The sequence below is a fragment of the Lipotes vexillifer genome, unplaced genomic scaffold, assembly GCF_000442215.2.
Source record: "Lipotes vexillifer unplaced genomic scaffold, Lipotes_vexillifer_v1.1 scaffold534, whole genome shotgun sequence".
In the NCBI taxonomy this organism is placed as follows: Eukaryota; Metazoa; Chordata; class Mammalia; order Artiodactyla; family Lipotidae; genus Lipotes; species Lipotes vexillifer.
In genome coordinates, this window is record NW_006787833.1 from 2,053,590 (window position 1) to 2,065,351 (window position 11,762).

The 11,762-nt window shown below is 39.9% G+C and overlaps 1 protein-coding gene across 1 annotated transcript in view; it reads left to right on the forward strand.

Moving 5' to 3' along the window:
* Positions 1 to 11,762, forward strand: part of ITGA8 (integrin subunit alpha 8) — a 179,593-nt gene that overhangs the window by 139,937 nt on the left and 27,894 nt on the right. The window contains exon 27 of the mRNA XM_007460903.1: positions 5,922 to 6,050. Coding sequence (XP_007460965.1) covers positions 5,922 to 6,050 — 129 coding nt within the window. The remainder of the gene's footprint in view (positions 1 to 5,921; positions 6,051 to 11,762) is intronic.

Sequence of the window (11,762 nt, forward strand, 5' to 3'; positions counted from 1 at the left end):
GCCCTTCCCTCCCCCTCTCTCTCCCCTCCCTCTCTCCCCTCCCTCTCTCCCCCACCCTTCCCTCCACCCCTCTCTCCCCTCCCTCTCTCCCCTGCCCTTCCCTCCCCCTCTCTCTCCCCTCCCTCTCTCCCTTCTCTCTCTCCTCTCTCTCTCCTTTCTCTCCTGCTCTCTCTGATAGAGGAATTTCATTTACCTGTTACTTATAACACTACCTGTAGTAGTGTTACTTATCACATCACCAATTTTCAGCCACCAAAAACAATATACTTTCTGAGGTCTATTTCTCTTTGCCTTATCTTCTCTTTAAGATGGTCTTCAAGTTCTCATGTATATTTCAGAATGTAAAAACACATGTCCAACAACTAAGCTTCAAAATCACCAAAGGAGTGAATTGATTCTTTCAGTTATGCTTTGCATGAACTGTTCAGGAGGTTAAAAAACAGCTGTGGTTTTTTTCTCTCCCAACAAATCCTGAACATTCATGTCTTAAAGAAAATGACATGGTGGACCGACCCCTTGGACTTGTCTCTGTCTCGATTTAATTACAGACAAAGTGTCACAGGAGAGAAGGGCACCGCCTCTTGTGGACTAGGAATATCTGAAATCCAAAGGCAAATGACAAAGAAGTTGAAAAAATAGTGTGTGTTGCGTTTGTTTGGATTCACAGAGCCCTTAATCTAATGTCACCCAACTCTTCTTTCCAAAGCTGCATTTCCAACTGCATTGCACATTCCAGCCACACAGTATCCCTTTAATCTGTAAATTTAAACCTATACTAGAGTAAGAGTTTGTGAAGATATATGAAAATAGAAAACTCCTGTTGGGGTCAGATTCAGACTAGCACTGGGGAGAGAGCCATATTGCGAACAATTGTTTCCTTATTGCAGAAAGAAGCAATTTTCATGTTTGTTCTAAAGAAGATACATGAGTGTTTACCACCAGCTTGCATAGCACTTAGCAAACATTACCCTGAACTGAAAGTCCGCCTAACATGGGCGCTAAGGGGCCAGCCTCCCTCACCCCTAAGGGTTTCAGATTAAGGAAAAATTTGACTTATGGGTTCATGATCCATTGTGAAACAGGCTCTGAAAATTCATCTGGAAAATAGCCTTTAACTAACTGTTTACATTTCTTGGATAACTTCTACCTTGTTTTTTGGGTTGTATTTTGTTTTGTCCTTTGAAATAATTTCTGGAATGCCATTTGAGAAAACTGTGTTGCGAGGCATTGGAAGACTTTCTGATGATGGTGTTTAAGCGTGGCATTCCTCTGTTTGTAAAAGAATGTCACTAAAAGAAAGAAACACATTTTATCAACCAACCCCTGCTGTGTCATTCGTTCATTCTCTAGCTCAGAGAAAGTCCTTTGTTTTACCGAGAGACCATTTAGAAATATTTGTGAGAAATGGTACACCAGGGACCACCACAATAGGTTGTGTCATAACTTTATCTGTACACAAGCTGCATCTGATATGAACACACAGGAAGTTGAAGTTTTCTTCTCTTTGGGCTATTATTTTACTACAGCTACTACTAGGACTACTAGGCTATACCTTGGGAATAAAAAATATTCCCTAGTTCTTTCCAGCATCTCTGCTCTATAGTTTGGTTACTTACAAAGTTAACATGTCTCCCAGTGACCTATTAAAGAAAGAAGAAATTGGACATAACAAATCTCAAAGCAAAAATTACACACACACACACACACACACACACACACAGAGTGTATGATGGAAAACATATAAGGGAATCTTAAAGATTTCCACAATTCTGAATTTTCTGTCTAAGCTCAAGTTTTAATCTTACGTTGTAAAGGTTTCTCTATCAGATTTTCCACCACTGAGTAACCCTGAGCTAACTCATGGCTCACCTGCCATTGTCCTGGGATACTGCAAAGGCCATGGGGCTGACCCTCACCCCACTCCCAGGCACCTCATCACTCCAGTGCTCTGAACATCACCTCTAGCTACCTGACCTCTGAAATATTCAGTTCAGCATCCAAGACTCTAACTCAATCTCCTGCTTTTCTATTTTTCTCACTTCCTTTCTCCACTAGCCCTTTCCTTCCTTGATATGAAAACTTTCTCTGAGTCAGATCACCCACCCGACTCCCAAGGCTGCCTTTGGCCATGCTTTCTTTCCTGCCAAGCCTGGAATCCACGATGAGCTGATTAAAACATTCCTGTACAAGCTCCCTTACTTCGCCTCCCTTGTCCTCTATCCTTTCCAAGTCCCTGTACCCTCCCAGATTTTGGCTTCTCTACCTCTTAGCCTGCGGGCTTGTTGCAGACCGAGGGCGGCTTGTGCTCACTGGGCCGCAGCATCTGCAGACTCCCCTCTGCCATCTGATGGTCTCTCCCTCCGGCTCTCCTCAACCGGCTTCTCCAGACCTTCACTCCTCTCCCCGCACCTCCTATCCAGTCTCTCGAACATCACTACTATTAGCAGGTGACCTTAAAGCGAGGCAGTCTTCAAATGACCCATTTCCCATCCCAAATCCCTCCTCGCCGCCCGCCTCCCGCCCACACATACACCTTCCAATCGTCGCTCCCTCATCCTTAGCTCCTCTCCAGCACTTTCAGAGGAAAGTTCTCCCAGTTCCAAATTTAACTTTGCTGCATCGACTATTCCCCCTGTTTCCTGTATCTGCAACTTCCTCTCTACTAGCTCCTTCCTTGGGGCCTATAAAGTTACTTATTTCCACCATGTTCAAAACAAACAATAAGCAAATAACCTGCCTCTGTATCCTCTTGCAAGAACGGATTTCTTTTCCCTTCCACTGTTAGCCAAGCTTGCTACCCCTACTTCCTTATTTCTCTTTTACTCTTATTATAATTTTTTTGGTTTTCATCTTAAGAGGTACTAAACGTCCATCATAGGAACATATCAGGCAAGATGTAAAAACATGAAGAAGAAAATATTTAATTTCTAGTAATGTCACCACCCATTTACTGTTATATTTTCTATTTATTTATGCATTATTTTTTCACTTCACCCATAAACATTTCATTGTATATTGCCAATAATTAAGGACACTCTTTAGAAATCCACAATTCCATTATCATACCTAAAAAGTAATTAGCAAAACTTCCTTAATATCATTAAAACTCCACCACTGCCTCACAATTAGATGGCGAAATAGTCCTATTTCTGACGCACAGTGTAAATAAACAGCCATTTTTAAAAATCGTATTATGTGTGCAATTTTGTAACCTGCCTTTTCCTCTTACTAAGATCTTATATCTTTCTAAATTACTACATAGCTCTACATCATTTTTAAAAAACTGTCCAGTAGTCTTTTGTACAAATGTCATAACTTTTAAACCAGCATCCTCTTTATGCCCTTAAAGTTTTATGTTACTATCTTTTGTCTCCGTTATAAATAGCTGCTAAGCATATTCATGTTTTATTTTGCTTTGTTTCAGTGCTTTCTTATTTGGAGGATGAAGCTGCACCTCATCTCTTAGCCGTTAGGAATTAGTTAACATGAGAATAAGATTGAGATTTAATTTCATGCTTCTTCAAATAATTATCCATTTCTCTAAACCCGTTCATTCTTTAGCTTCTGTGGTTCAGTTTCCACCTATACCAATCCCCTGCTCAGGAAAGGGCATCCATAACTTCTTTTTTTGTTTTTTTTAAATTGAGATATAATTGACATATAACATTTTATTGTATTCAGATGTACAACATAATGATTCGATATCTGTATCTATTGCAAAATGATCATGATGTCTGGTTAACATCCATCACTTTATATATTTACAAATTTTTTTCCCTTGGGATGAGAACTTTTAAGATGTACTCTCTTAGCAGTTTTCAGATATACACTACAGTATTGTTACTTATAGCCACCATGCTATACATTACATCCCCAGGACTTATTTACTTTATAACTGAGATTTGTACTTTTTGATCCCCTTCACCCATTTCACCCACCACTGACCCTCACCTCTCACAACCACCAATCTATTCTCTGATAAGCTTGTTTCGTGATTTTTTTGGTTTTTGTTTTTGTTTTTTTAAATTTCACTTGTAAGTAAGATCATAAGGTCTTTCTGTGTCTTATTTCACTGAGCATATTGCCCTCAAGGTCCATCCGTGTTGTCACAAATGGCAGGATTTCCTTCCTTTTTTATGGCTGAATAATTCTGCATTGTATATCGTTGTATATGTTTAGCACAATTTCTTTGTCCATTCATCCATTGGTGGACACTTAGGTTGCTTCCAGGCTTGGCTATTGGAAACAGTGTTGCACTGAACATGAATGCAGATAGCTTTTCCAGTTAGTGTTTTTGTTTTCTTGGGGTAACTATCCAGAAGTGGAGCTGCTGGATCGTATGTCCATAATTTCTCAAGTGACAAATTCAGTGAATCCTTTTAGTCCTAACCTTTCTTTATTCCTCAGCAGGATTTAACATTCTTAGTCACTTATTTTTCATTTATTTTTCTTTTCTGCTACATTCTTTTGGTCAAGCAAGTCCCTGAAGCCAGTCCAGGCTTAAGGGGGGGATTAGCCCCTAATCTGTCCATGGGAGGAATAGCAAAGAATCTAGCCCATTAGTCACTATTTTTGCAACTTTCTTTTCCTGAGGCTGCTGTAGAATCACACTTTCCTGGGTTGTCCTCCTACATCTGATTTCCCCCCTGTGACTTTTCCCGGCTGGGTCTCCTTCCTCTTTTTTTTTTTTTTCTGATATTTGTTGGGATGTTATATATGACTCTATGCTTCTCATTTGACATTTTCTCATGGGGCAACTCAGACCAGTTGGCAGAGTGACTGTGCAGCTTGATAGGTGCTGATGGAGAGCAGAGCCATCATCTGGAACATCAGACAGGCCTCAGGGAATCAGCCTGGTGCAGGGCAGGAGCGGAGCGTCGTTCTGCTTGCTGGGAAGCAGGATGTCCGGGCCTCTTGATGAAGGGGGAGGCTGGTGCAGCAGGCAGAGGTCAGCATATAGGGGGCTGTGTCATACCAAGAAGCCTGGACTCTATCTTTCTGTTTATCCAGTAGATTTTTCTAGGTTCTTAGGACATAATGAGCCCTATCATTTCAGCTGCAGTGTAGGAATATCTTTTTTCATTCCACGGAGACGAGCATACTAGGATTCTTCCTGTGACTACAAAAAAAAGACTGGGTAAAAGAAGATGTGCTGTCAGGGACGGGTAGTGGGGAGCAAAACATTAGGTTTTATATTCAGTCGGTCTAAAATAAAGAATTTTAATGGGATACTATGTGTGATTTATTGGAATTCTCAAAATATTTATTCGGTGATCAGATATGGCCAGCACGGAGCCTGAGATAACATCGTAAGTTCTGGAACACTTGCAAAACAAACTCAGGGCTGAAAACAAGCTCCATCATGGCACACTGCTCACGTGGTGTGCTAGGGAAGAGTCATTTTCATTGCAACACAGTTCTCTCCTGAGGGAGCACTACTTAACAGCTACAGGGTTTGGGGCTCAGACACGCCCAAGTCCTTGACCACATCTGGCTGTTTCCCCACCATCAGCACCTCACTTTTCTGCCACCTCAGGATGCATCTCACCACACAGAATGTTCCTCGGTTCCCTGATAGACAATGAGAACAAAGTAATGGGAAAATGACAGCTCACACTTAGAAAGTCACTTCCACCTTCTCCGCCCTTACGGGGAAATCACTTCTGCTTAAAATCTTATGCTTACAAAGATAAACTTTCCAGGAGTGCCTTCCCCGGGCTTCAGGAATTCCTATAATTGGAGAATGGAAAGGCTTGTTGGCCCCCAGTGTGGTCCATCTTGCTGATGTGTATGCTGCTGGTCTGAATTCTCAGGTGAATCACAGTCAAGAAAAAAAAAAAAATTGCCTAGCACTCAAGGCAAATGAAAAGGTGCCAAGTGCTCATGTACCTGATGTGCTGTTTCTGGCTCGCTCTTTGCAGCCCGCTGCCTCCCCCGAAGACACCCCCGAGCTGAGCGCCTTTTTGCGAAACTCCACCATCCCTCATCTGGTCAGGAAGAGAGATGTGCCTGCGCTGGAGCCTCACAGACAGAGCCCCGCAAAGATCCTGGTGAGTTGTCTCAGTGCGCAGATTTTGGATTGGACAGAATTCCCAAATGCACATGGTTTTAACTTCAAGTACTGCTTTTCAGTCCCCTCCCAGGCTCATATATGCCCAAAATTTTGGCAGTACGTATTGTAGCTGTGAAAGCAACTACTTTTTTTTTTTTTGTAATATAAACTTTTCACTCTTCTGAACCTGCCCTGGGGGCCACATGAGAGAAGTAACAATGAAAACATAAAAGATGACCTTTCATGCATTTCAAGAAGACAAAGATTCAGTCGTCAGCTGGTCCCCAGACACTGAACTGGTGAGAGTTTGAAGTGAGCCTGGAACACTGCCCATGCAGTGGGTCCTTGGGGTGTCCATTCCTGAACATTCCATTTCTGAATCTCACAATTCTCTGCTCCAGTGGAAGAATCGAGAATGGTATTTGCAGATTTCCTGGGCCCAAAGCAGTGGGGTCTGTCGTGGATCTAGCCTGAGCTTAGTCAGCCCTTCGTGAAACTGTGGACGGCATTCATGACTCAGCTTTTTTTTTTTTTTTTTTTTTGGCCACACTGCGTGTCATGCACTATTTTATCTTAGTTCCTGGACCAAGGATCAACCCCCTGCCCCCTGCAGTGGAAGTATGGAGTCTTAACCAGTGGACTGAGAGGGAAGTCCCATAACTCAGCATTTTAGATTCAGTTTTCCCACTCATTCCAATGTGAATGTTAATGCCATTGGTTGTATGTGTAAAAAAGGTTAAAATGTTGTGGTTTTTTTCAATGTATGTCTTTTTAAAAACTTTATGCCAGACCTGACATATAATGAGTGTACTGTCTCAAGAATCTTTGATCACTGTAACAAACGATAATAAAACCAACATAATCTCCCAGCACTTCACAAGTAGAGACACATAGGGATGGGTAGGGCAAAAAGTAACCAAATATACAGAAAAACAGCAGAGTATAAAACAGAATTTTTCAAGTCAGCACGACAGACTGAACACATGTATTTGCCTAGTTTTCTTCCCCAGATCCCACTGAAAAGACAATAAAAATTTAATTAGTGAAAATGTATGTCTTGAACATGCTCTGACATGTATTTATTTCATCTTGACCATACAAACAGGTTCAAACACGGAAATGGCCACAAAGTGCAAGGAGCAAGTCTAACATAGTCAGTTAAACTTAAATCAAGAGAGGAACATTTATTATAATATTGATAGAAGTACCTGCAATTACATGGCAAAAAGCTATGGCAGTTGGCAGATATGACCCAAGTTCCTGTAAATTTTTATGGCACTGTAATATTTTTCAAAACATAAGAGTAGGGAATCTATATGCTATGCAGTTTAGGATAAATTAATAAAACTAATATTATTATTTTTTAAAAGTTTCCAGGAAGAATGACAGAACAGAAAACAATGACTTAAGTTATGAGGTTGTAAGGTACAGCATGGTGACTACAATTAATAATACCGTACTGCATATTTGAAAGTTGCTGAGAGAGTAGAGCTTAAAAGTGCTCATCACAAGAAAAAAAAATTACGTAACTATGCGTGGTGATGAGTGTTAAGTAGACTTATTGTGGTGCTCATTTCACAATATGTACAAATATTGAATCATTTCATTGTATATCTGAAACTAATCGTGTTCTATGTCAATTATACCTCAATTCTTTTTTTTTGAATTTTATTTTTTTTATACAGCAGGTTCTCATTAGTTATCTATTTTATACATATTAGTGTATAAATGTCAATCCCAATCGCCCAGTTCATCACACCACCACCACCTCCCCCCACCGCTTTCCCCCCTTGGTGTCCATACGTTTGTTCTCTATGTCTGTGTCTCAATTTCTACCCTGCAAACCGGTTATCGGTACCATTTTTCTAGGTTCCACATGTATGCGTTAATATATGATATTTGTTTTTCTCTTTCTGACTTACCTCACTCTGTATGACAGTCTCTAGATTCATCCATGTCTCTACAAATGACCCAATTTCGTTCCTTTTTATGGCTGAGTAATATTCCATTGTATCTACGTACCACATCTTCTTTATCCATTCGTCTGTTGATGGGCATTTAGGTTGCTTCCATGACCTGGCTATTGTGAATAGTGCTGCAATGAACATTGGGGTGCATGTATCTTTTTGAATTATGGTTTTCTCTGGGTATATGCCCAGGAGTGAGATTGCTGGGTCAGGTGGTAATTCTATTTTTAGTTTTTTAAGGAACCTCCATACTGTTCTCCATAGTGGCTGTATCAATTTACATTCCTACCAACAGTGCAAGAGGGTTCCCTTTTCTCCACACCCTCTCCAGCATCTGTTGTTTGTAGATTTTCTGATGATGCCCATTCTAACCGGTGTGAGGTGATACCTCACTGTAGTTTTGATTTGCATTTCTCTAATAATTAGTGATGTTGAGCAGCTTTTCATGTGCTTCTTGGCCATCTGTATGTCTTCTTTGGAGAAATGTCTATATAGGTCCTCTGCCCATTTTTGGATTAGGTTGTTTGTGTTTTTGATATTGAGCTGCATGAGCTGTTTATATATTTTGGAGATTAATCCTTTGTCCGTTGATTCGTTTGAAAATATTTTCTCCCGTTCTGAGAGTTGTCTTTTTGTCTTGTTTGTAGTTTCCTCTGCTTTGCAAAAGCTATTAAGTTTCATCAGGTCCCATTCATTTATTTCTGTTTTTATTTCCATTACTCTAGGAGGTGGATCAAAAAAGATCTTGCTGTGATTTATGTCAAAGAGTGTTCTTCCTATGTTTTCCTCAGAGTTTTATAGTGTCTGGTCTTACATTTGGGTCTCTAATCCATTTTGAGTTTATTTTTGTGTATGGTGTTAGGGAGTGTTCTGATTTCATTCTTTTACATGTAGCTGTCCAGTTTTCCCAGCACCACTTATTGAAGAGACTGTCTTTTCTCCATTGTATATCCTTGCCTCCTTTTTCATATATTAGTTGACCATAGGTGCATGGGTTTATCTCTGGGCTTTCTAGCCTGTTCCATTGATCTATATTTCTGTTTTTCTGCCAGTACCATATTGTCTTGATTACTGTAGCTTTGTAGTATAGTCTGAAGTCAGGGAGTCTGATTCCTCCAGCTCCTTTTTTTTTTTCCCTCAAGAATGCTTTGGCTATTCAGGGTCTTTTTTGTCTCCATACAAATTTTAAGATTTTTTTGTTCTAGTTCTGTGAAAAATGCCATTGGTGGTTTGATAGGGATTGCACTGAATCTGTAGATTGCTTTGAGTAGTACAGTCATTTTCACAATGTTGATTCTTCCAATCCAAGAACATGGTATATCTCTCCATCTGTTTGTATCATCTTTAATTTCTTTCATCAGTGTCTTATAGTTTTCTACATACAGGTCTTTTGTCTCCCTTAGGTAGGTTTATTCCTAGGTATTTTATTCTTTTTGTTGCATTGGTAAATGGGAGTGTTTCCTTAATTTCTCTTTCAGATTTTTCATCATTAGTGTATAGGAACGCAAGAGATTTCTGTGCATTAATTTTGTATCCTGCAGCTTTACCAAATTCATTGATTAGCTCTAGTAGGTTTCTGGTGGGATTCTCTATGTATAGTATCATTTCATCTGCAAACAGTGACAGTTTTACTTCTTCTTTTCCAATTTGTATTCCTTTTATTTCTTTTTCTTCCCTGATCGCCGTGGCTAGGACTTCCAAAACTATGTTGAATGATAGCAGTGAGAGTGGACATCCTTGTCTTGTTCCTGATCTTAGAGGAAATGCTTTTGGTTTTTCACCATTGAGAGTGATGTTTGCTGTGGGTTTGTCATATATGGCCTTTATTATGTTGAGGTGGGGTCCCTCTATGCCCACTTTCTGGAGTTTTTATTAGAAATGGGTGTTGAATTTTGTCAGAAGCTTTTTTTGCATCTATTGGGATGATCATACAGTTTTTATTCTTCAATTTGTTAATATGGTGTATCACATTGATTGATTTGCGTATATTGAAGAATCCTTGCATCCCTGGGATAAATCCCACTTGATCGTGGTGTATGATCCTTTTAATGTGTTGTTGGATTCTGTTTGCTAGTATTTTGTTGAGGATTTTTGCATCTATGTTCATCAGTGATATTGGTCTGTAATTTTCTTTTTTTTGTAGTATCTTTGTCTGGTTTTGGTATCAGGGTGATGGTGGCCTCATAGAATGAGTTTGGGAGTGTTCCTTCCTCTGCAAGTTTTTGGAAGAGTTTGAGAAGGATGGGTGTTAGCTCTTCTCTAAATTGTTTGATAGAATTCACCCGTGAAGCCATCTGGTCCTGGACTTTTGTTTGTTGGAAGATTTTTAATCACAGTTTCAATTTCATTACTTGTGATTGGTCTGTTCATATTTTCTGTTTCTTCCTGGTTCAGTCTCGGAAGGTTATACCTTTCTAAGTATTTGTCCATTTCTTCCAGGTTGTCCATTGTATTGGCATAGAGTTGCTTGTAGTAGTCTCTTAGGATGCTTTGTATTTCTGCGGTGTCTGTTGTAACTTCTCCTTTTTCATTTCTAATTTTATTGATTTGAGTCCTCTCCCTCTTTTTCTTGATTTTTTTAAAAATAGAAAACAATGACTGACAGCTATAGAATTCTCATATTCAGTGCCAATGAGAAAGCCCTCTGGCGAACCAATGTCCAAACCTATGGGAACCAACAATTTGGAAAATCAAGATTTGAATATATTTTCCATTTTCCACTTTGGTGTATTTCCCATGCATACGCTGAGGCAATGAAGTTCAATAACTAAAATTCCTTTGAATATTTTATTCATTTCTGTTGTAAGGTCAGATTTTTTCCCTCCTTCTCTGTCTCATTAAAGTTTTTTAATACGATTTTTAACCTCTGAATATTGCAGAAATGTATTATTTACATATGAGAGCAAGGCGATCCTTTATTTCCATATCTGATTTTGCTAACTCATGTTTTATTCCCTTTCTCTCTTATTGGTTCAAAAATTGCAAAGCATCCACCTCCCCATGTCCTCAAGTCAAAACAGTTCTGGATAGAGAGTGATTATGCAAAGTTTATTTTAAAATCAAAAGCTAAATACGACCTCCTACTGTTTTTGTTCAGTTAAAAACAACTTACTGAATCCCATTTCTGATTAGGAATTTGAAAGTGCAAAATGCCAGCATCCTGTGTTGGGATCATAATTTCCAATTTGCATAGGAAAAATCTGTATCTGTTAACATGGAACTATAATTTCTCCTCCGCCTAAGAATATCCTTGCCTTTCTCATCTTGGGTCCCCGCTGCTTTTGTACTTTTCATCCCATCTCCTCCTCTCCAAGCTTTCTTTTCCTCCCTTTCACTACTCAGCGTACAGAAACCTCATCTTTCTGACCTTCCTCAGCATATGATACTCTTGACCACTTCCTGAAATCATCTCGTCTCTTGCCATCCCCACAACATTCTCTTCTGGTTCTCTTCCTGCCTTCTGGCCTGCCCCTTCTTGGAATTTTTCACCGACTTCTCTTCTGCCCATCCCTAAAGGCTCCTGTGCCTCAGGATTCCATCCTCAGCCCCCTCGTCTTCTCTCCCATCGATTTTGCTCTTTTAGAGAAATTTCTTGTGTGACCCTTGTGTGACTCCAGTCATGCCTAGGTGCGCCTTCTGCCATCTTAGCCCCTCCTGACTACACTCTAGACTGTATACGTCCATCTGGATGTCTGATCGACCCCAGCCCCAACATGTGCAAAACTGTCTCCATGACCCCCCCC